Raw genomic sequence first — 26,453 nt, forward strand, 5'->3', positions numbered from 1 at the left:
GCCAATTGATCTGCACAAGGGTTCCGAGACCATTCAATGGGGAAGAGATCATCTTTTCAACAGATGATGCATGGCTGTTGAATATCCATGGACAAAAGAATGAATCTGGTACCTACCTCACAGCACATATAAAATTTAAATAAAATGCAAAGATCCAAATGCTAAAACAATAAAATTCTTACAACAGTATAAATCTGCATGACCTTGCATTAGGCACCAGTTTGTTGTGATAGCTAAAATCACAAGCAACCAAAGGAAAAAATAAACTAATTTCATCAAGATGAAAAACTTTTGTTCACCAGAGGACACTGTCAAAACAATGAAGACAGCCCACAGGTGGGAAAATATTTACAAATCATAACATATCTAGTAAGAATTTAGTATATGGGATATGTGTACAACACATAAGTAAACAATAAGACAATTAAAAATGAGAAAAGAATTTGAATAAATATTTCTCCAAAGAAAATACATAAATGTCCAATAAAAACATAAAAAGTTACTTGGCACCATCAGTCACCAGGGAAATACAAACTGAATCCATGAGCTACTACTTCACATGTGGCTGAATGACCATAATAAAAAAAAAGACATGAAGGCGTTGACAAGAATGTGGAAAAATATAATCCTCATAATTGTTTGGTGGGAATGTAAAATGGTGCAGCCATTTGGTAAGACAGTTTGGTAATTTTGTAATTCCTCAGAAAGTTAAAATAGAGTTTACCACATGACCCAGCAATTCCACTCTTCAGTATATGACCAAGAGAACTGAAAACCCATGTCCATACAAAACCTTATAGACAAATGTTCATAGCAGCATTTTCATAATAAGAAGTGGAATACTTAATTGGCATGTGACAACTCAATGTTCACTAAATGATGAATGGATAACAAACTGGTATATTCATACAATGGAATATTATTTGATCATAAAAAGGAACAAAGCACTAAATATATGATACAACACAGATAAACCCTGAAAACATCAGGATATATGAAAGAAACCAGAAAGGAAAGGCCACATAATACATAATCCCTCTTGTATGAAATGTCCAGGATAGGTAAACTGATATAGGCAGAAAGTAGACTATTTGTTGCTAAGGCCTAGGAGAAAGAAAAATGGGTTGTGACTCCTAGTGGATATGGAATTTTGGGGTAGTAATGAAAATAGTTTCACACTGTGGTGACAGATGCATGACCTTATAAATATACACTCAATTGTACAGTTTAAAACTGAGTATTGTAATATGTGATTTGTATCTCAAAAGATAAAAATCTAAAAAGCAAAAGAGAAATTTATAGTTTTGCCCATGTGTAAAATAACAGCCTATGACACGTAGTAAACTGAGATTTTTGCCAATACATAATCTGCAGCATATTCTTTAATGCTGTGGAGTGGAAGTGATTCATTTGCTGGGACATTTGTAGGGGGCTGCAATTGATCAGTATAGTTTTTTCTAAACTTTAGTTTACTATTTTTAATCAACTAAAACATTTAAAATACAATTAAAGCTTGGGAAATTCTACTCCAAATATTTCAATCAAGACTAGCATTTGGAATGAATTTCTAGAGGTAATGGGGATTAAATAAAAAAGCCCAGCCATGAAGTCAGAAAACCTGGGTATAGCTTGTCTAGAGCATTTACTTCTGAGTTGTAGTGATCTCATCCATAAAGCAGGAATAATATCTGCTTCCATTTAGTTTATGCAGATGCTATAATATTAAACAATATATTATACATTTGAGAAAGTATACATACATGCTTAGGCCTGACCTATATGTCATTTAGCCCATGAAATGTTCACTATTTTAATGCTTTTGAAACAAATATGTTTCAAGAATCTATTTCTACCTTCAAGGTTGTCCTAAGAGTTTAGTTTACACTGATTAACACAACAGAAAATATAAACTTAGGCTGTAAGCACAAAAGTATCACACATACTAAATTAATGATTACAACATAATTTAAAAATTAAAATAATCAAATAGATGGAAAAGAAAGGAATGCAGAGAACAGTTGTGCCAGGAAATGGTGGAAACAAAGCTGTCAAATTTAAAAATCTGCACTTTTGAGACTCTACCCAGAATGAAAGCAAACAGATTTTTAGGACTGCTAAAACAGCCTACATATCATTTAGTAAGAAGTCCACTTGAGACTAATGCTTTGTTTCTCCATCATGCAGCAGAAGCAGCAGCACTGAAGAAGCAGCAAGAAGTTGCTACTGGCTCTGTTGCTATGTGTCTGCACACACCAGAGTTTCTGGATAGGTTCACGCCACCAGCTTCTTCTATTGGTCAGATTTAAAGGTCAGGGACTTTTTAGGAACACAATTATGTAAACTGCCTAAAACAAAACGATACAAATGAAAAACATAAAAGGATGGGCATATATGTAAATATACAGGGTGGGGGTAAAAGTAGGTTCACAGTTGTACATATGGAAAATAATACAATAATTAATAAATAATAATAAGAGAACAAATTCTGTTTTGTATACTCACAATTGTAAACCTACTTTTGACCCACCCTGTATGTATTTGTATTAGACAGATATCCAGAGTGGGTTGTAAATATTGACATTAGAGAAAACTTTAAGACAAAATACATTAAATATGATATGAATACATTTTTTGTCAGTAACAGGCAAAAACTGCAATAAAGATATATAATCATTATGTTTTTCTTTTGTCAAATAGCCTGAGATCTATAAATTAAAATCCATTAACTACTATGAGAAACTGGGAAACCTCACTTTTGTAAGAGATTAATGTACTACTCATTCATAACTGATAAAACAAACCTAAAGAAAAATATTTTTAAAATAGAATTTAAAGGATTTAAAAAAACACAGGAAAGTGAATTTAGTACATATTAATATACAGTGAATAAATAGTGTAATGTAATGAGAATGTCCAGAAATATTTATGAAAACTGATAATTTGTTAGGCTGAAGGTAAACTTCAACTGAAATGAATACTTCTTGACCATACTATAATAAAACAAAACAAAGTGGAAAAAAAAATCCTTAAGGGTATGAAAGGCTTAAAAAAAACCACTTAACTGTTTAGGTCAAAGAAAACAGTAAAGCTATAATTCCACACTATTAGAAAATAATGATAATTGTAACTAATCATATTCATTACTAAAGGAATATAGCTAAAACTACATTAAAAGAAAAATTCATAGATGTAAATATTCACATCTTAAATATAAAAAGAATGAAAACAAAGTAGGCATCCCATTTAAAGAGTAAGAAAAAAAAACATACCAAAAATCAGGGAAATAAAAAAGGCATCTAATAAATGAGAAAACAGACAAAAAATAAAACTGATATATCATGCTTACTTTCCTTTTATTTAAAGACTAATAAAAATAAACTATGGCTAAATACAACTTGATACAATATGGGGAAAATTGAAATACAGGATGAGACAAAGTAGGTTATAGTTGTTCATAAAGAAAATATAGTAATAAATAATAATACAAGACTAAACTATGTTTCCTGTACTCACCACTGTAAACCTACTTCCACCTTGCTCTGTATATAAGATTAGAAATAGGACAAAGGATACATCAGATACAGAAGACATTCAGTTTACAAGAGATGAGTATACATAATACTATACTAATGTATTTGAAAATTTGAATGAATTCCAGGAGTAAAAAATTACCAAAATTGACTAACAAAGTAAAAACCTAATAGAAGAACAGCACAAAAGTTGTCAAAGAATTACCTCCAACAAAGACCCAGGCCTAGACAGTTTTATAGCTGAGTTCTTTAAAACTTTCAAGAACAAGTTAAGTCCCATGCTACATAGACTGTTTCAGAGCACAGACAATTAGGGAGAGTTCCAAATACTTTAAGAACCTGGCCCAACTCTATTAAAATCCCATGAAGCATAAAAAAGAAAATTACAGACCAAATTCCCCTATGAATGGATATAGATACAAAGATCCTAAATAATATACTTGACAACAGAAAGAGTACACTAAAAAGATTACAGATCTTGATATGAAGAAAGCATTCATTCTAGTAGATAAAAGGATTCACATTGGGTACATCAATAGTTCAAAGAAGAAGCAATGCACAATAATGTCAAAAGATGCCCAAAAAGTATCTGATGAATTTGAATATCCATTTCTCATAAAATAGCAAATTACAGTCTTATTACAGTAAAATAGCAAATTACAGTCTTGGTCAATTAAAAAAGATACATCCTTAACACAAAGAAGTTTAGAGAAAATGATGCAAACATTGCTTATTTAAAGTCAGAAGGAAGATCTATTAAATGTAATAAAGAGAATGAGAAAGACATGCAGGATAAACTCTACCCAGAAAAGTCAAAAGAACTGAAAAAATTAGGATTAAGCAAAGTTCAGTAAATATAAAATTTCAATATAAATAATAGAAATTTACAGATGTTCTTTAAACCCAAAAGACCAACAGAAAAAAAATTTTCTATAATATGACACAAGTAAAAATTAATAAGGAATATATACACTTAACAAGAAAAATAAGTGAGCTTAATTGAAGGAAAAAACCTAAAACTTCACTTGAAGGGCATGAGAAAGATATAAATCAAGAAATATACTCCTGGCCCTTGGCTGGTGTAGCTCAGTGGATTGAGCTCGGGCCTGGGAACCACATGATTGCGGTTTGACTCCCAGTCTGGGCACATGCCTGGGTTGCAGGCCAGTTCCCAGCAGGGGACTCATGAGAAGCAACCATACATGGATACTTCTCTCCCTCTCTCCTTCCCTTCCACTCTAAAGATAAGTAAATAAAATCAAAAAACAAATATACTCCTAACTTTGAAGTTAATTTTTCTAAAATAAACTTTCACATCAAAATTTCTTTGAAATTTCTTCTTTAAAGTAAAAAAAATAAAAATGATTTTACACTTCATATGAAAACATTGGTATAAAAAATTTTTTTAAAGAAAAAAATTGGTGTGAAAATCAAGGAAATTTTTGATAAAGAAGGGCAATGAAGAAAGACTGGTCCTATCAGCTTCTTAAGCATTTAATAACTGTAACACTTAAAAATGGTATGGTACTGAAATAAGAATGGAAAATACAAATGAAGAAAATTCAGTCCAGGAGACTGTAGTAAGATAAGAGTTACATAATAGATTAGTGTTAAAAGAAAAAAATTATTCAGTAAACACGGCTGAAATAATTACTTAACCATTCAGAAGAATATTAAAATTAGTCCTTTATCTTAAGGCATTTACCAAAATAAATACCAGCTGTGGCCAGTGTGGCTCTGTTGGTTGGAGCATCATAAACTGAAAGGTCATGGGTTTGATTCCTGGTCAGGGCACATGCCTAGGCTGCAGGTTTGGGCCCCAGTCAAGGTGTGTGTGAGAGGCAGCCAAGCTATGTTTCTCTCTCACATAGATGTTTCTTCTCTCCCTCCCTTCCCCTCTCCTGAAACATGTCCTCAGGTGAGGGGAAAAACAACAATGACAAAGAGTTGTATGTGAAAAATGAAATAAATACCTAGGAAAAAATGCATGTAAGTATACAGCTACTAGTGGATGGCAGAAGTTCTTTCTAAGTGTAACAATGGATGTTATAAGCTGCAAAACAGTAGGCAAACTAGACTTATAAAAATTAAAATTAAATAATAAACACTAATCTTTAAAATTTCCACATTTTAATAGTTAATATCCTTATATATAAAGGTTTGCAAACTAACAACCCCAATTCTGATGATCTATGTTAAGTTATACAGTCAAGAATGTTCACTGCAATGTTGTTTGCAACTGTCCCCCCTTCACAAACTGTGTAAACGAGGGGACAAATCTGGTTAAATAACAAGAAAATATACATAAAAAAGGCATTAGAAAAAAATAAAGTGGTTATTTTTAGGTAGTGAGGTTACTGGTGCTAGTTTTCTTTTTTATACATTTATAACCATCTGCCAAAACTTTCATGATGAATACATATTACTTTTATAAACAGAAAAATAATATAAGCCCATTAATAATCACTTTCATAAACACATGTAAGAACTTCACGATCACTTGTAAATTAAACTGTCTTTGCACGCTGAAAGCCCTTTAAAGCTTCCTGGTTCTATTAATATCTTAATTTAGCAGGACAATACAGTTAAAAGAAGCCAAATGTCTTAGATTACACCTTCAATTTTTCTCTCAAAGGGATTTTTAACAACTATTAAAAGACTGACGGGCCTGTGAAGCAAAGGGTTGCCGGTTCAATTCCCAGTCAGGGCACATGCCTGGGTTGCAGGCCAGGTCCCCAATGGGGGACACATGAGAGGCAACCACACATTGATGTTTCTTTCCCACTGTTTCTCCTTCCCTTTCCCTCTCTCTAAAAATAAATAAGTAAGTAAGTAAATAAATAAATAAATATTGAGGGGGGTGGGTTGAGATGGGGGTAAAAAGCAGAAAACTATAGGTGAACAATAAAAATTAAAAAAATAAAAAGATTGACTTTTACACAAATATATCCACACACCACTATAATGAATTATACAAGAGTCCATATGAAATAGAAATAGCTTAAAATAAAGGTATATTTCATATTGATAATAGTATCTTTCCAATAAATATTCAGAAGAAATTCTGTTTAAGACTGGTCATTCTATGTATGGTGAATTTTTTATTTTATTTTATTTATTTATCTTTAGAGGGGAAGGGAATGAGAGAGGAAGAGAAACATCAATGTATGGTTGCTTCTCATGCATCCCTGCTGGGAACTGGCCCCTACTGGGAACTGGCCTGCAACCCAGACATGTGCCCCTACTGGGAATCGAACCGTGATCATCTGGTTCGCAGGCCCGAGCTCAATCCACTGAGATACACCAGCCAGGGCTGTATGGTGAATTATTATTCTGGAAAACTCATTAAGGCACCAAAATAGGAAGATGACTATTCTAAAAGGCCTTTAGGAAGGAACAAAACTTCCCTTAAAATCCTTACAGACAGAAAATGTTATTTTGTATCTAACCGAAATCTCTCCTGTGATTTGAAACTTTTCTTTAAAAAAATAAATAGCTACACTCCATTTTGCTTTCTTTAGACAAGATAATTTTAAAACTTTAAACTAGCTATTTCCTAATACTTCTTGCCTGCCTGTAGTCTATTTTTCGTATCTCCCAAGTTATTTAAATGCGCATGGCAAATTATGATTTCAAGCAATGTATAATCAAGTGAGAAGAGCCTAGAGCTCTCACATGGCTAACTCTGTGGAAATACATATTTTCTTTTTAGCACTTGTGCTGTTAGTACATGTTACTGTGTCTTTTATAACACATTATTTGTATGCATGTATATTAATTATAAACAAATTTATACTTTGAGCAGCTAATTTATTCACAGTAGGTGGAAGTCCTCACCAACCTGACATCTAACAACTTAACTTTTTCTACCCCCTCAATTTGATACACTCAAATTTAACAAGTTTGCTTTTTTACATATTACGAACCACTCACGGAATCTGAGATCTAGGCTTATACCCACCCCTAACTAATTTTGTGACACTGGAAGATTCACCTAACTTCTCTGGGCTCCAATGCTTTCACCTACACATTAGTGGGGTGGAAGTGCACTGGAAGACTCAGTGAAGTCTTTCACAACACTAATTTTATTGTCAATGGAAGGGATCAGATTACACTCTAATTAATCTTAACACTGTGGGGAAACAATATAAATAAAGTATGTTCTTAATGAACTCTTTTTTGAACTAAAATACTCAGACTCAGGTATAGTACTATACTGTGTACATGTATATCTCCATATAGTAGTATACATATTATTATATGGATTATAAAGACAGGCACAATCATTAATATAATTCTTTCAAATTTCATGCACAGAACTGGTATTTCTTTCCTTGTCACATTATTATCAAGAATTTCTCTTAACTACTACTTCTTTTTTAAACTACTTCCTATTTTCTTCTATCTCTGTTGTTTTCTACTGAACTGTAAATTATTGGCTCAAAATTGGAGCACCTACTATGTACACCGAAAAGATATAACTTTTTTCTGTTTTGTTCTGTTTTGTTGTTTAACTTTTCTTAGTGAAATAAATTACTAGGATGTATGGAAATCTAAGAAAATGGTTTACTAGAAAAATTCAGAAAAATATTATAGAAAAATATAATCATGCTTTGTTTGCCAAAGGCAGAAATCTTTAAGGAGCATAGGACTGCACTAACGAAGCAGGGTCACACTTCCACAAACTAGTGACAAATATGGTGGAGTGGAAGGACACCACTTCAAAAATACGTAAACTATCCTAAATTCCCTTATTAATTCATATGGTGATGTCATACATTAATTTGTGCAATTTGCCTTTTGGGAAACTATAGAGACATTTTTGGATGACTAGTTCTTCAACAGTTTCCTTCTTCAGACAACTTTTAGAATTTTAGAGCTAAAACCCTGGCTGGTGTAGCTCAGTGGATTGAGCACGAGCCTGTGAACCAGAGGATCGCGGTTCGATTCCCAGTCAGGGCACATGCCTGGGTTGCAGGCCAGTTCCCTGCAGGCCAACTCCCAGCAGGGGACACAGGAAAGGCAACCATACATTGATGTTTCTCTCCTTCCCTTCCCCTCTAAAGGTAAATAAATAAATAAAAACCACTTTCTTTAAAAAAAAAAAAGAATTTTAGAGCTAAAAGAAAGTCTTAAACTGCCTAATTTTATACATGATGAACTGACAAAAAGAATGGTAAGAATATATGTCCAGGTTACGTAAGTTTAATGACAGGTTCTGTTTTCTTGATCCTCAAACCAGGGTTTCAACACACCACACATTTGCCTGATATCGATCAGCTTTTAGTGAATACAAATTTGCTTCTTTGTAGTGTCAAGAGTTTTCTTCATTTTAATTAACTTGAAGTTGGTGAAGAATTCAGTATCTACAAATATACACATTCATATTCTCATCAAGGGCAGAAGCTGCATCTCATGTGTCGTGTCCTCAGAACTTATTACAAGGTCTAGTACACAGCAGGACATGGCAGGTGTTCAAAAGACTATTGTGGACCGAGAAAATGAACTTCAGACTCAGATCACATGCAGTCTTAGCTTTCATTTTCCTAAAGAGAAAAAATTCTAAAGATCTTCAGTTTAACTTTGTTCAACCCTTGATCATTTCAGACATTTTTCTCTAAGCTTTCTCCAGTTCCACTATGTTTATTAAGGTGAGAGAATCAAAAGTTTGAATGAGGGTAGAGAAAGCTTTATTTCTCTAAGTTTTATTGGTATCCTAGATACCAATAACCTCCTTAAAAGAGAAGTTGCTTTGCATCATGTTACACTGGTGAAGAGCAGCACTTATTCGACACTTTTCTTCCCAATTGTATAATTACACACTAATGCCTGCTGTTTTGACATTTCAATACCCCTAAAATTTTGGTTTTATTTACTCTGCCTGAATAAATTTCCTTTCCCAAATAAATTATGAAAATGTTAAACAAAGCTAGATATGGCATCTATTAACTTTTCTCTATCCAGAAATGTTCATTAGTCTCTATACCTTTGCTTCCAGTGGTTAAATAAGTTATCTATATAATCAAAATTATACTGAGTGTCTAATATGTGCAAGCCACACAATACTCCAGAACCCTATTATTTTATTTGGTTGGTATAGAGAAGGATTTTAAAAGGATTTCATAGATGCATGAAAAAGTCCTTAAGTCTAAATTTAAAAAACACGTTTTAGCTTTCCATATGCACTGACTTATTTATTGCCTTCCATTTTCCTTCTACCCTAGGCACACCCTTCCTGTTTCTTAAGGAACTCCACAAGAATTTTATTCAGCAATCCTATCCCATTGTCCTTCCACCTCCAGTCATCCAGATGAACTCCAGAGTAATCCTTTTATTTAGTAATCCTGTCCTTTGTTAGATACACTAATAGAGAAACTTTTTCAACTTTTTAAAGTTGTTGTTCAATTATAGTTGTACCCATTAGAGAAAAAAGGAACAGGCGAGATTTCTAAGTTAAATTCCTATATACCACTGATATCCACCAGTGCTAAATCACTGAAGCCACGTACAGTGCTTAAGCTCTTTAATACATTAGCAAGCCTGACATATATACACAATACTTACTTGTACTCATCATAGACTTCCTGTTTGGGCAGTGAAGTCTCCGGATGTTCCTCTAGAGTATTCCGAATCCAGAAAAAGGCATGCTTTTGTTGTGCCCGACTAGATGACATGGCATTCTGATCACTAATCACAGAAGAAAAACACGTTCAGCTGAACTAGACAGCAACTCATTGACAATTTTTGAGCCAGGCCTAAATGTTCCACTGAATAACTATGTGTAAACACACTCTAAATGACCAAACCAAACTCAGGACAAACAGCAGATGCCCAGTTATCTATACATGGAAGTCATCCACCTGTGGGATGTGGGAGTTATTTTCTATAACTAGTGTCTGACTAAAGTTAATGCCCTATTTCAGCTCTTCCTACCATCTCTAGAAAAATCATTGACAATATCGGGTATTTGTTTTGGCTAAAATGATCTCTAATTGGCTATTTGCTCACTTACTTGCCTGTTCATTTGCCTAAACTTACCAAACCTCCATCTTTCAAAATAAAAGTTATGGAATCAATTGTTTATTTTTTTGCTTACCATTCTCAAGTAACTACCTAAAATCTCACTAAAGCACTCAATGAGCCAGAGAGAATGTAATTTTTTGTATAAATTATGTGAATGAAATTAATTCTGAGAAATACTTAAAAGAGTATAGAAACTTTAAGAACAGAATGCATGAACCAGCAATGTTTCTCCCAAGTTTCTAAAGAGACAATATTTTGAATAATGAAATATAATACCCACAATCTTACATTTATCAGAAATTCATGCTTCATACAGGCAACTCACTATTCTCTTTTTAACAGTCTGTGACATGCTCACCTGACAGTACCTAAAAAACTCATGCAGTTAATTTATTGCTCACAATACTTATGTACTTATTCTTTGGTTTTACTACATAAATACATTAACCTGTTTATAAAACAACCTACACTGCATTTCACAGTGTTTACCCAGGGGCACAAATGAATTAGCAAAAACTGTAAGTAAACACTTAACCAAATATAATCTACTGTTTTGCCATTCTGTTTTCTGATGATGTTAGTTTAGGAATAGTGTTAACAATAACAACCAAAACACATACTGCAGCCCCCCCGCCCCCCACACTTCCTTCCTAGGGATGGCCTGTGAGCACTGCAAGAAAGGCAAAGACAAGCAGACACACCTTTTCTCTCCATTGCTGAGACCAGAAGGCAGCTGAAGGTAGAGGTAGAGTTTCTCTAGGTCTGTAAACTTCTCAACTTCTTGCTGGTTAAAAAAGATTGAAAAGAAAGATCATTTTAAAAACACAGTTTCTCTCTTAAAATTTACTAACAATACTGTAAAAAAATTACTGTCTAAATTTAAGCCAGATTGAAAGGATCACCTGCCAAAGAAAACATCATCTAGGCTTCTCCCTCATCATTAAAATAATACAGGTTAAGCTGTTTGATAAATTTATTGCATGTAACACAATTAAGGAAAAGATGTAACTTTCCTATGAATCCTTATACTCTAACATAGATCAATGCTTAGATAAAAGCTTACCACTTTTAATCACATTTAAAGAATGAGGGTTGTACAGTATTATCAGAAAAGTACTAGACTCAGAGTCAAGAGGATATTTATTATCAGTCTTAGCCTACTCACTTAACTGGCTATGAGATTCCAGTGCTCTGGCAAACACTCCTTAGAACTATAAAATAGATGAGATGATTTCTAGTGTCCTTTCCTAATTCTCAAAAACCCAGAACACATGACTAATGATGCTGTCAGCCTATAGATGAAAACAGAGATTTAAAAGTACTCAGTTACAACCAACATTCCTTCCTGCACTATGCAGATGTACTTATTCTCTGACTTGCAAGAGTAGCTGCAATTCGGAGAACTGACTGATGTGATTTTCTATCACAATTGTTCTGCAATGATGTCCTTTTGTCTATAAATGTAATTTAAATAATTCCTGCTACAACCAGGACTGTACAGCTTTCTTTCCTAACTGAGTTTGCCACAGAAGAGCTACAAATATGCCACAAATCCTAATACAATAAAAATATCATTGTAAAATCCTGGTAGCCAAATTAATTGCATTGCAATTGAAAATGTGAACACATTATTTGAATACCTGTTGTATAAGAATAAATTCTACCTGGTGGCAGAATTTATTCTTATACAACAAAGCACAGCTTAAACATAAATCTAAATTTTTAAAAAGCTTAAAATGATATAACTTAGCCTATTCTTATTCTCATCAGAATTCACCCACAAAATAGCATAATTTTAGAATTAGTCCACAGAGTGACTTAACCTCTCAGTTACGTGTAAATAAAATAACTCCTAAACCCACATTTTTTCCCATTACACTGCCTGCGTGGTATTTTCAATTAGCTCTCGCTCTTATACCTAAATAGATTTACTAGCATTATCTTTGAAACTTTTCCCATAAAAAAGGAATACACATACATATCTCCTTTCTCAATTGTTACTTAATACGTTTTTTAAAAAATCCTCAGCAGAGGACATGCTTACTGATTTTGGAGAGAGGGGAGGAAGAGAAAGAGAGAAACATTGACTGGACTGGTCGTTTCTTGCAGAAGCCCCAGCTGGGGCCTGAACTGGCAACCCAGGCAACCCTGACCAGCAACTGAACCCAGAACCTTTCAGTTTACAGGCGACTCAAACCAGCTGAGCCACACCAGCCACGGCAACACCTTCTTCACTCCAGTTCCCCAGTGTTCAGTTTTGGCATCTGTTTAATTTTGTTCCTTTGTGCATTCTACTTTAGTCCTTTATTTATCCCTCTTATCTCTTTCCCCCTTATTTTCTCTGTACTTTACTTTCCCAGCTACTTTATTAGTCTAGGTCTGTAGCAGCCTTTAGTAATGAAGGAAAATGTATGTATGTATGTATCTATGTATGATATTTATATTTCCTTCCATTTTCCACAAGGGACTTGTAACAACTATAAAAATACTGAATATCACAACATATAAAGGCTGGAAACACGTAGATGAACAACACAATTGTCCTTGCCTTTAAGGAACTTACAATGATTCTCATATTATTAAAATGTCTAACTAGCTGGTTTCCCTGCCACCAATCTCTCCCCACCTTAATCTGTCTTAAATATAGATCCTAAGATACTTTTTACTGAATGTTATTAACATCAATCACTAATGCCTATCATGTTAAATACATAGCAGGTTACAAAAACAAAACAAAAAAACAGTATTCTGGGAAAAGTCTAAGAAAATGTAATATAAAACATCATTTCTGAATAAAGAAAATGCAGTCCATAACAATGAAGTATCACTGAGCCATAAAAAAGAACAAAATCTTGCCATGTGACAGCATGGACGGCCCTTGGGGGCAATATGCTAAATGAAAGAAATCAGACAGAAATATTGGATGGTCTCTTTTTTAAAATGATTTTTGAAATCCTCACTTGAGGACATTTTTCATTGCTTTTAGAGAGAGAAACATCGATGTGGGAGAGACCTGCTGGATGCATAAGGACAGGGAAGGTACGCACCCGGACCACGGATGGACCCGGGACCTAGATATGGGCCCTGACGGGGAATCCAACACGCAGCCATTTGGTTACTGGACAATGCTCTGACCAAGCGAGCCACAGCGGCCAGAGCTTGGGTTACCTGTTCTGTGTGGAATCTACACAACAACGACTGGTCAAAGCAAAAAACAAGCCTCCTCCCCGCACCTACACAAACAACAAGCTACATGGGTATGGAGGACACACTGATGGTGGCCTGAGGTAGGGGCGGAAAAATGAGTGAATAGGATCAGAAGGTACTAATTTGCAGTTACAAAGTGAATAAGCCATGGGGATGTAATGTACAGCATGATGACTATAATCAGTAATACTATATTGCATAATTGAAAGTAGCTAGGAGAGTATCTCATCACAAGAAAAAAATTTTTATTTGTAGCTATGTACTGTGACAGATGTGAACTGTACTTACTGTGGTGATCATTAGGCAATATATACAAATACTGAATCATTGTGTTGTACATCTTGAACTGATGTAATTTTATGTCAATTATAAATTTTTTTTTAAAATCAAAGAAAAAACATTTTTTGGTAAGAATTTAAAAAGCCTTATATATTATTGGAGAAACCTTGGATTCTATAGTTCTCAATTTTTTTTAGTTCTCGAATTTTAAAGGAACTCTGTTCTTTAAAAATTGAAAACCATAGAAATTACAGAAGAAATTTAGACGATAATACAAATTAGGATACAGTGCCAAAGAGATGTTTTAAAGACTATGTCAGAGAAATCGTTTTGAAAAAGATCAAATTGTCCTGTTTCGTTTGTTTCTGCCTTTCAAACAACGAAAACTTATTACTACCAATTACTAATTCATTTGTTACGTGGAACTCGACGCATAGAAGACAACACTTGAATTTACTAATACTGATAATACCAAAATTCTATGACGCGCATGTGCACAAAATGACTCGAGTGTGTGTGATAGCATCCCAGCCCAGAAAGGCTGAGTTCACTACGAATATTTTTGGTTTTGGATATGCTGTGCCATTTACCGTTACCTATCAGTTTCCAAAGCAATGATTAGTGGTACAGTAGAGAACTTATCCTTGTTTATCAAGGCAAGAACATCAGGTAGCAAGTATATTAAACATCAGATTATTTGATATGCTTTGTAAAGATTTAAATATCAAGGAATTTGTTCCATGTTAAAATTCATTGGTTGTTAAACAGAAATGTACTGGCTGGTTTTATGAAATGAAAGACCAAGTTGTTCAATTTTTAGAGCATTAAAAAAAGACTAAAGCATAAACTTTTAAAAGTAGTGATTTTTAAATTTAGCCATAAAAACGAATGAAGTAGTGATACATGCTGCAACATGGATGAACCCTGAAAACATACTAAGTGAAAAGCCAGACACAAAAGGCCATATATTGTATGATTTCATTTCTATGAACTATCCAGAACAGGCAAATCAATCCACAGATAGATTTGTGATTGCCAAGGATTGTGGGAAGGGAAGCAGGAGGACTGACTGCTTAGTGGATTTATTTTTGGGGTGATGAAAATGTTTGGTACTGGATAGAATTAGTACTTACATAACATTGTGAATATACTAAATAGTGCTAATGGTAAATTTTGTGTATTTTACAGTAAAAATCATGATTTTTAATACAGCTCAGCATATTTGACAAACATATTCAATATATTTGACCTAAAACTTAAAATGGCAATCATCAAACATTCCTATTCATTAGACTTGAAAGACTTCATTTTCTTCAATGGAAGAAGTTAAATTCTTGAAGAAAAGTTATTGAAAATGGTTTCAAGTGTAAAGGAAACCTCAAATATTATTGAGTCTATTGAATGAACTAAGGTGATAATTTCCTAAAATTGTGGTTGAAAATCTTGCCCAAAAGCTAGTAAGAACTTCTCTCTCACACAGTTCAACATTTACAAGATACCCCAAAGGAACCTTTGAACTGAAGTCTGACTGATCTGTCGAAGACACTCCAGAAAACCACTTTGAGAATTTGGGCAAAAACCTGTTTACTCCCAATAAGCAAGCAGACCTTGTGTGTCACCGCGCCATTCACATGAGCTTATGTTCATGAAATTGCTTTTTCAAACCTGTGGCTATAAAAAGAAAGTAATGCTACAGACTTAATATCAAAAATGATCTAGCCCTGGCTGGTGTAGCTCAGTGGATTGAGCGCAGGCCTGTGAACCAGACAACGGTCAAGGTTCAGTTCCCAGTCAGGGCACATGCCTGGGTTGCGGGCCAGTTCCCAGCGGGGGACACATGAGAGGCAACCATGCATTAGTATTTCTCTCCCTCTCTCCTTCCCTTCCCCTCTAAAGATAAATGAATAAAATATTTTTTAAAAAGACCTAGATATACTTTATTCTTTCACATCCTAGACAGAAAAGCTTGTGACTAATGATCAGATTCAACATTTGCTTAGATATTATGTGATCCAGAAGAAAATAAAGGTATAACACAAGTAGATGCAAAATCAAGTTACTTTTGGAGGTTCAAGGCAAAGTTTGGTGTTTGAATCCTACTACTCAATCTCCTTTCCTTCTGAAGTTTTGGCTGATGACATTCACACAGGATCAAGTGGCACAGAGCTATCTAATGCTCCCATGTGGGGAAAACAAAGTGGTAAAAAGAGCATGGGATACAAACAGTGCTCATCAAATATCCTATCTGCTCAACCGGAATTTCTCAGCTTCCTCTGCGGTTAGCTTAGGGTCATGAACTGACTAAATGTGACGTATATGATTTCTCAGGGGACATAGTTTGGAATCAGTGTGCCACCTTTATTGTTTTGACCCCCTTTGTGGCACCTTCGAAGTCACGTGTTTCACTTGTGAGGCTGTAACATGGACGTGCCTGTCGATGCGAGTTCCTGAGGGACTATGTGGAACAGCGGCCTACAGTGATTTGTGCAGCACGCATAACGTGCATAAAAACACATTTTTGTGGTTCGGTGGCTGATATTTTTGGCTTACTCTGATAAAGCAGCATAGCCTACCTAGCCCCTCCTGACTAATACAGAAAGTGAGATGTTTACCCTCTATCACTTCTGAAAGAATGAAAGCTCCTTTCTATACATGCAAATAAAAATGTGGCGAGAAGAAAAAGCAGATAAAAATGTGGGAAGAAGAAAAGAGCTCCTCTCTAATTTAAAAAGCTTTCATTTATTCATTTTTAGAATATTCACCTTCTTTTGAAATTATATTAAGCAAGAATATATGATATTCATATTTATCAAAATGGGGTATGAGCTAAAAAAAGGATTCAGAAGCACACGTTTAGAATATACAGCCTTCAAGCTCTCTTCCACTTAATTTTACTTTAATAATAATAATAATTTTTTAAAAACCTAGTTAAGATTAGACTCTAATAACACAATCCTACAGTACGTCCTTCTATTTTGGTCCACAGCAATTAGTCACCAATTTACAGTGATCAAATTTGGATTTATTGATTTTCTAAAATGCTTTTCATTACCAATGCTTTTAATATTTTAATACCCCACTTAAAATTAAAAAGTATTTCAAATAAAGTTTACAAAGTAGGTACACATGTATCACAATCCATATTTTAAAAAATGTTAATTTTTTGCTAGAGAATTCTTTGTTTTTTCCACAGATTTATATAATAGTGTTATATGGATTAAAACCAGTTCATTTCTCTGATAAAGTAATTAGTTATTATAAAAATGTACTTTTCCACACAGCACTGCAATGGAAATCCTTATTTGTGATGTCTGTGTCCCTGTGCAAGCATTTTTTTTTTCCTATGGTATATAGCCAAAAGTAGAAGTACTTGGTCATAAAGGATGTACATTATCAATTTTATTGAGTATTTATTTCCAAATTACTTCCCAACACTGTTATGCCAATTCATATTTTCCATAGCAATGCTACAATTTCTCTACATCCTTGTGAAAACTTAAGATATCAATTCTAGCTAAGCTCATGGATACAATTACCCGAAGTATCTCACTGTTTCATTTTACATTTTCTGATTGATGATCAGACTATCTTTTCATATTATCATTTGAGTTTACACTAATACAATGGTTATTCAAGTCCAGTATGCATCAGAAACACCTGGAGAGCCTGTTTAAGGATTGTAGGACCCCACCTCCAGAGATCCAGAGTTTCTCATTCAGCGGGTCAGGAGTGAGGCTTGAGAAAGAAGTGCACATTTAAAAATGGGGATATAAAAAAAACTGGGATAGTTAAGATGTAGTCTATATGTTAATCCTCTGATGGTTCTAAGTGCTACTAATATCTCCCCCTAATTACAGCTTATCCTTTCATTTTAGTTTTGAGTCATATGATGATTTAATTCCAGGCAAATATATCAATCTTTTCATTTATAATCTGTGTTTTTTGCATCTTGTTTTGAAACCCTTCCCTAGCCCAGTATCATAAAGGTACCCCAGGTTTTCTTTTGAAAGCTTTGTTTTTCATATTTAGGTCTTTAGGTCTTTAATTTCTCTGATATTTATTTCCCTATAAGATATAAAATAGGGAAGGACGTAATTAAAAATTTTGACAAGGTTAGCTTAATTGTCCTGGTATAATTTATTGAATAATTCACCAATTCCTTTCTATTTTTTCATGCCACATCTGTTATGGAATTCTTGTTCATTACAGGTTAAAAACAATGCCATTTTTATTTTCATTATTTAAAAATATATTTCTCAGAGTTGAAATTTAAAAGTCAACAGTTTATTCTTAAGAGGGTCTTACAGCAAAATGTATGATTCACTGATTGTTCCCAACTTGTGTCACAGAAACTTTTCATATAAGAATATCACCCAGTAACTGAACTTTCATGGAGCTTTTATAAACCTGAGGTTAATAGGCACGTATCCTATTCTTTTGATAAATTAATACCTAATAAAAATATAAGACCTCCCTGGCTGGTGTAGCTCAGTGGATTGAGCTTGGGCCTGCAAACCAAAGTATCTAGGTTCGATTCCCAGTCAGGGCATATATCTGGGTTGCATGCAGGCCAGTTCCCAGCAGGGGACACACGAGAGGCAACCATACATTGATATTTCTCTTCCTCTCTCCTTCCCTTCCCCTCTAAAGATAAATAAATAAAATCTTTCAAAAAATATATAAGACCTATATTATATATTACAGGTGAATGAAGCAACTGCCACCTGAACTTGATTAACCCTTCGAATCGAATCTATCCAAAGCAGGGGGACACAGTGGTAAAGGTACAGGATGCAGAATCAGAAGGCCTGGATCTGATCCCACATTTGCCACTCACTAGCTTTATAACTGACATTAAGCAAGCTGTTCCAGCTGAGTATTAATTTTTAAATATGTAAAACAGTATTCAATTGCTCAGTTTTTGGTAAGTATTGAAAGCAATTTATAAAATACATGCATGATAGGTATTATTATTATGTGTATTCTGAAATATAGAATTGCTTAAAATTAGAGTTTAGCAGAAGAGTTTATAATTCAAATTCCACCAACAAGTACAGAATCTCTTATTTGAAAAAGCAAGGTATCTTAAGACATTTAGGAAGCATTTAACCTGGTGACCTCCACTAACTTGGGAGGTGCACAAGAAGAGCAAGGCTCCTGGATTTTATGCGCGCGTCAGACTTGGCCATTGTTCCTGAAGGCCATATTCCACCAGCACTGACTTTCCTCAGGGAGAGCACAACAAAGGGTAGAAACTATTTCCTCTCGAGTCATTAAAATTAAAATGAAGTTAGACAATACTTCTGACAATTGGGCTACTATAGAGAATAAAATCAACCTAAGCAGTACTGGTCAGAAATAAAATCTTTTCCCCAGGTTGGACTTGGAACAAAATGTGTAACTGTCCATTTGTTGTCTTCTGTCATTAAAAAAATAACCTAAAACAATATTCTGTATTTCATAAACAGTTAATTTTTCATGTTTCTGTTTGTCTGCTTAGGACATCTGTCTCTCAACTGTCAATCCATACCAGATGGATCGCAGAGAACCAGCTGGAACTTTGAATGTCTTATTACTAAAGCTTGAAGACCATCAAAGCAGATGGTAAGGAAATATGTTCCTACTCTGTGCTGGCACAGAATACAGTACCAGGTAGTCTGAGTAGAGAGCTGCTCCTGTTTTTCAGGACCACCTTGAATCAGGCTGACTCTGCAATTTCTCAGAAGTTAATAAAAAAGGATTTCTCCTGCTGGACACAAATTGTGTTTTCTGTTGCAACACTTCCCTCTGGTCTTACTGAAGTTGTTTTCCAAAGTCACAAAACTGGGGAAGGGCTGATGCAAAACAATCACAGGCTTAGTGGGAAGTTTTCATGCAAGTCCTTGATGGAGCAATTACATCCAAGGCATATTATTTTCATTTCCAGAAGAAACAGACACTCTTCTTCTTCTGTTAAGATGCACACACCTTTCAAAGGACTGTCCAGGTTGACAATGACCGAGTTCTAATGATAGATGACCAACAAGTTGTATCATTAGTTCTTTAAACTTTACTCTTCCAACTCATATCAAAAATGCTTTTTACAGGAGTTTTAATTTAAATTTGTATTTAGAACAGTCGGCTTAAAACCCAGATACCTAAATTCTCCGGTTTGACTGTTTCTCCAGGTAAGCTACCACGTATGGAGGGAAAATGTGAGTGTACACTGATCGGATAATGACACTTGAGACTTTTCTGCCCATGATTTTGTAAAACTACAAAAACAAAATGTGAAAACATTCTAATTCTCCTTCCCCTCAGGTGAAACTAATTCAGGAGCATAGTTATTACTAAAAGGACTCTTCACCAGCGTCACTGACAGAAGGATCAAAAGAGAAAAGTAGTACCTATTCCATAGTCTTTTTAAATGAATGGAAACTGTCAACATGCCTGATACTATATTCTCTCAGGCAGTTGTGAAAGCTGTCTGTCCTTCCACAGGACTGAATAAATAGGAGACAGAGAAAAGGACTCTATTTGTTAATGCTTTTTGCTTAGAGTTCTTAATTTTCAGTTTCCTAACCTGCTATGAGAACCACAGTGTGTGTGTGTGTTTGATGTTCTTTTGAGAGCCACCTACTACAAATAATAAGGGAAACCCATTTTTCTATTCTCAGTTCTAAAAATTAGAAATCAAACACGAAGAGTAACTGTTATTATACTTGCATTATTGTGAAGATTTACTCTATTTACAAACCTACTGAACTGATGTAAAATGAAAATGGTTTTAACTTTCTGTTCAAAATGTTTTGCTCTGAAATAAGGAATGTGGTGAGTCTAAAGACATCAGTTACTAGGGCACAGCTAAAAACAACTGAAGCAAGGCTCACAAACAGACTTCAGCAAAACCCAAAATGTTTCTCACTTTTTTCTTAGTAATTCTGCTGGGTGACCTAGAGAACTCATGACCACTGGAAGAAACACACACACACACACACACACACACACACACCCCCTTTCCACTTGCCTTAACTACAATCAAGTCTAGAGGAATTCTGACTTAAAGTAGCTCTAAGGAACTGCAATTGTAAGCACTGAAAAATTCACACTCCAAGGCAAATATGTAAAATTTCTGAGTAAATTCTGTGTTTATTAGAAAGGCTCAGCACATAAAGCAGAGAGAAGATTAAATTATAAAAGAAGAAAGTTAAAGAGATTGCCAAGGACATTAACTGTATTTAAACAGTGGTCATTTTTATAAACATGCTCTAAAATATACTTTTATTTGTTTCAGGGCTTACTAATGAAAAAGGAAGCTGAATCTCTGAAATTGAAATAATAAATAACAAGGTAACAAGCTTCATGGCCACATGAGCGCCCAAATGACTAAAGACCACATAAAATGCTGAGACAAGAGCATATCGCTGTAACACTTATACAGCAAAGTACTAGGGTCTGAATAGGCAGGGAGTACATAAACCCACAGACTGAGTCCCTCTGACACAGGGAGAACCCTCTTCCATAGTTAAATTCTACAAAAAGTGACCACCACAGAATGATCATGAAGTATTTCTCTGGAACTCTCAGGTTATCACTGGTGTTTCTGTATGCTGTCTGAAAAGATCCCTACCTGCTAGTGGGAGGCATAGGGGTAGGAGGCGCTACAGAGAAGGTTTGGATCATTCCAGTCACTGTGTTTCTAACTTCTCAGCACTGAAAGAAAGGATGGTCCCTGAGAGCCCAGCTTCTGTTATGTTTTCCAAAAAAAATGAATTTCTAATTGATTCTTCAAAACTACAAAGCTACACCTCAACAAAGGTGTAGGTCACAGAGAGGAAAAGCCAGTTCTTTAATTCCTGTCTCTGCTCCTAGTAACCTTCCCTTTCCCCCGCCCTTAGTCTACTTTTCTGCAAATTTGAAATGACTTAAAATGCAAAGACAGAAAAACCAGAATACTTGAAGAACGTATTTGTTGTCTATCAGAGCACATTTTTCCTGTATTATGCCATTCTTTGAATATAATATTAATGAAAATTGAATTTCTTTCAGGTAATGGTGAGATAGCCATTGTATTTTTCTCTACTCCTCTTTGTGACAAAATAAATTTAAAAGCTAGCTGACAATAATTACAGCATTTTGTAATAATTATGAAATAGAAAAGTTAGCAAAACTGATCATGACATGGGCCTTAGTGGCAATTTAGTCCACTTGAGTCCCTAACAGTAAAAAAAACACCAAAAAACAAAAACAGGTTTAAAAAAATCTCCCATATGGCATGGCCTTATACAGATTATTATCTTTTTTGTGATACTCTAAAACCAAAAATGAACCCCAGATATTTAAATCTGGCACGCTTGTCAAGTCCCATCCCGCAACTCCCCAAGTAAATGCCACACAAAAATGCTCTCTTTTGAAAGCTACCCATTTCTTCTCCACCCAATGACTTACAGAACCACGTGAGGGTCTGAGACAGGTCTTTACTACTGGCAACCCCACTGTCACATCATAGGATAAACCCTATCTTCTATTCTAATAATAAGCCCCTTTCAAGCCATAATGAATTTCATTCAGACACCCTAAACAACATTTTTAGTTCCATCCAGTCTGGGTCAAGCAGGCTGACATTGGCCATCACTTGGCATTCACTCCAGGAAGGATCTGAGGTGACAAAGCATGCTCTCTCCCGTAAGGGAGGGAAGAGAGGAAGTCTCTCTAAGTTGCATCCACCTTACACACGCCTCCAAGGCCTATTGAAGACTCTGGAGGACAGGAGAGGCAGGGCGCCTGCCTGGTAAGAATTACCCCTTGAGGGAGTTACCCACATTTATTGCTGAGACAGTGTCACCTACCTCAGAAAGTCCCCCTTGAACAATACTAGCCTGCTATCCTACACTCCAGTGTTTCATGAATCTTCTAGCTCCTGTCCAATCACTTCAGCAGTAGGCACATTAAAAGAATTGGCTTCTAACCTCAAACATTAACCATGGTATAGATTCGAAAAGTTTAAAAATTAAATGAAATTATTCATTCGTGCATCTACTTATTCATCCTTCCAGCACTGAGTACCTACTATGCTTCAGGCATGACCTTTCATTTTAGTACCAGGGAGACAGAAAAAAAAATTTAAAGCAAAACATATGTTACATGATGATGATAAATACTATGAAGAAAAAGTGTTGCAAGGAGGTACAATTTAAACTAAAGTGGTCAGGGAAGGTTTCGTGGAAGAAGAATAAAAATGCTTTGCACTATGGTTAATTAGTAGGAAAGACTCTCAAGACAGTTAATATTCAGAAGTAATCTGAAGGCAAATATGTAACTTGTATTACATATTCACACTCCAAGACAAATATGTAACAGTTAATATCAGAATTACTGATTAGTAAAATCCAGTAAGATAACGCCAGCTTCTAATTTTTTCACTCCATATCAATCTTAAAGGAGAAAAATTAATGTCAGGAATATTTTCTTGATTATAAAATAAAGCAAAATTTAAAAAATTCATATATATGCACATACTCCAGACACTTTTAAAAAAATGATATAGTATATCATAGTTTTTAAAAGCCTGGGCTCTGGAGCCACACTATCTGGATTAAAAGCCTAATTCTACTAATAAGCAAGTTTTAAGAACTTGGGTAAATGACTTAACCTGTCTGAACCTGTGTCTTCATGTGTAAAATGAGGATGATAACAGATTAACTTCATAGGCAAATTATGAGAACTGAATGGTGAAATATGTAATGCGTTTCTATGGCACATGGTAATAAATAATAAATGCTAGTAACATCAACAACAAATACAAAGCAACTCTTCATTTACAGGATATTGTGTGTGTACTATACATTCTTTTTGATAATTACTACTTGTGAATAATTATTCAGCAATTATTTACTGAGTGTCTTACATGTACCAGACACTGTGCTAAGCACTGGAGATACAAAGCCATAGAACACTGTCCTTCCTTACAAAGATTTTTGGAGAAGACAACTTAGTCTGGTGATTAGCATGCTATATGATACAAACTTTAAAAGGGGTACGGAGCTCTTTATGGAGGTGTACAAAAGCAGAGGCATGAAAGCAGGGATGGCGTGAGGCTGGACTCATGCACATTGCTAACCACCCTCTTCTCTGTCATGCTTAGAGGCCTGGCAGAGAGGCCAGAAAACAAAACACTCTTATGTCCTAGTTTCCTGGCAGTGAGGGGTACTCAAGTTGATGTTACTCTAGAGCAGCCATTTTCAACCTTTTTCATCTCATGGCACACATAAACTAATTACTAAAATCCCGTGGCACATCAAAAAAAATTTTTTTGTCGATCTGACAAAAAATAGGTGTAATATTGATTCAGTCATACCAGGCAGCTATTGTTGTGTTGGCTGTCATCCTTTTTTGAATTTGACAATATAAGGGAAGAGAGTGCCCCTGACTAAACAGTCAGGAACTACATGTTTTAAAAATTCTTGTGACACACCAGTTGAAAATTGCCGCACTAGAGGTTACTACTCTGAAGTTCCTGAAGTGGGTTTTCAAAATGAAAGCAGGTGTCCTGAAACTATAGACAGAGCTCCCCTAGAAGCCCTTTTGCCTTTCCTTCCTTCTCCCTGCCTCAGCACTTAAGACAGAAGGCATGTAAGTGCAACAGCCATCAGTGACATAACACAACAAAAGATGACATAGCAAAAAGGAAAGAGCATAGGTCTGGGAGGTGGGGGTGGGGTGGGGCATCACTTAGTTATTGCACCACTTCCTGAATGCCTAACTTTGGACTTACTAGATGACACAAACTCTATTTCTTAAAACCACCAATAGCTGGAGTTTTCTTTTATCTGCAGCTGAAGGCATTTCTAGTAGATAAATGAAGCTTTCTGAAAGTTTTTTGAACCAAGTCCAAAAGAAGGAAACAGCAGTTATCCAGGTGAAGAAATCTGAGAAGGGCACAGCTGGCAGAGCATCCCCAAAGGCCTGGTGGGGGAGGAAGTACAGCGTGTTGATGCTGCATCTGTTCTACAACACGCACCCTCTGGCTTCCTGGATGGCTTTAGCCAGGTGATTCCCATCCTCCTCCATCTTCTACTTCCTATGTTTGAGGGATTCAATACTCTCCCCTCAATGCTTCCACATGATGAACCTTCATTTTCAAATGGTAAGTTTGGTGATGTATATAAAATGTGATCCTTGACTAATTTTAGACTTCTAGAAACATTAATTTATGGCAATTAAGTCGACAGGTCCACATTATCAATTTACACATACAAAGCCTTCAACTGAAGCTGCTGTGTGTGCTTACTATGTCAGTGTGCAGTCGCTGATTTTGTAGGGGATCTTAATATTCATTTACCTTCTGATAAACTTCTCCAAACCCCCATGGATCTTAATATCCATATAAGGGAAAAATTCAGCACCACTCCTATTCATAAAGCTAGAACCAACTTCACTGATGGTTCAGAAAAACAGGTAAAGTTGTTATCACCTGGAAAGAAGGGAATGAGTAGAAATATTTTCTTTCTGGAGGGCAGTCTTCCACCCAATGAGCAGAAATTTCAGGGGCTATTCTTGCCCTAAAGCATTGGCCCAAACAGCCTCTTAACTTAGTTTGTGACTCTGTATATACACTCCTTCGTATACATCAGACTCTATTAAAAGGGTCCTTTGAGCCTCAGTTACTAAGTCTATTTCTAACCCTGCAAAGTCTTTCAGATAAAAGGAAGCACCCCTTATTTGTTACCCATATCTGATCTCATTCAGGCTTGCCCGGACCTATGGCAGAGGGTAACTCTCGGGCCGATGCCCTTGTCAGCCTAGCAAATACTTTTCAATCTGTGGTAATGTCTTGTCAATTTTTTCGCCAAAATAGTCAGGCCCCACATAAAGAATTTAATATTCCATGGGGCCAACCAAAACAGATTATCAGAGAATGTCCAGATTGTCAAGTGCTTTTGAAAGCGCCCCCTTCTCTTGGCATTAACCCCAGAGGGTTGCAACCTCAAATAATTTGGCAAACAGATGTTATTATCCCCCTATTCATTTCATAATATACTCCTTAAGTGAAACATTTGGCAATATAATCAGGTTTAAGTTTTAAAAGACTTTTATGCTTATTTTGGAATGTTATGTGGATTATGTAAGGGAGAAATTAAAATGTGAAGGAAAGAAAGCATAGGATTGTGAAGGAGGAGAGTAAGAAGGAATAAAGGAAAAAGACAGATACCACATTCATATGTGGCATGGAATGAAAGTACATTAGAGTGAATAGCTGAAGAGGGGAAGTAGAAGTAGGAAGGAAATAATAGAAATAATAAGCATCTAAGTCTTTGAAGCACTGCAAATTCTAGACCTAGGAACCACCAGGTCCTGAGAATAGGGTAATTAACTTGCTGCTCAAACTCACTGCAGTTTGCAGAAACAGTAGGGTACCTGTCTTTCCAAGCAGAC

General features: G+C 35.3%; 1 protein-coding gene across 3 annotated transcripts in view; it reads right to left on the reverse strand.

Annotated features, from left to right (window-relative positions):
* RFX7 (regulatory factor X7) overlaps positions 1 to 26,453 on the reverse strand; it is a 114,302-nt gene that overhangs the window by 27,422 nt on the left and 60,427 nt on the right. For all 3 annotated transcript variants that reach the window (XM_037053952.1, XM_037053951.1, XM_037053950.1), the window contains exons 4-5: positions 11,255 to 11,337; positions 10,095 to 10,217 (exon numbers count right to left, since the gene is read on the reverse strand). In XM_037053952.1, the coding sequence (XP_036909847.1) occupies positions 10,095 to 10,217; positions 11,255 to 11,337 (206 nt within the window). The remainder of the gene's footprint in view (positions 1 to 10,094; positions 10,218 to 11,254; positions 11,338 to 26,453) is intronic.

This window comes from Sturnira hondurensis, unplaced genomic scaffold (assembly GCF_014824575.4).
Source record: "Sturnira hondurensis isolate 20B ecotype Veracruz unplaced genomic scaffold, ASM1482457v3 Scaffold0008196, whole genome shotgun sequence".
NCBI lineage: Eukaryota > Metazoa > Chordata > Mammalia > Chiroptera > Phyllostomidae > Sturnira > Sturnira hondurensis.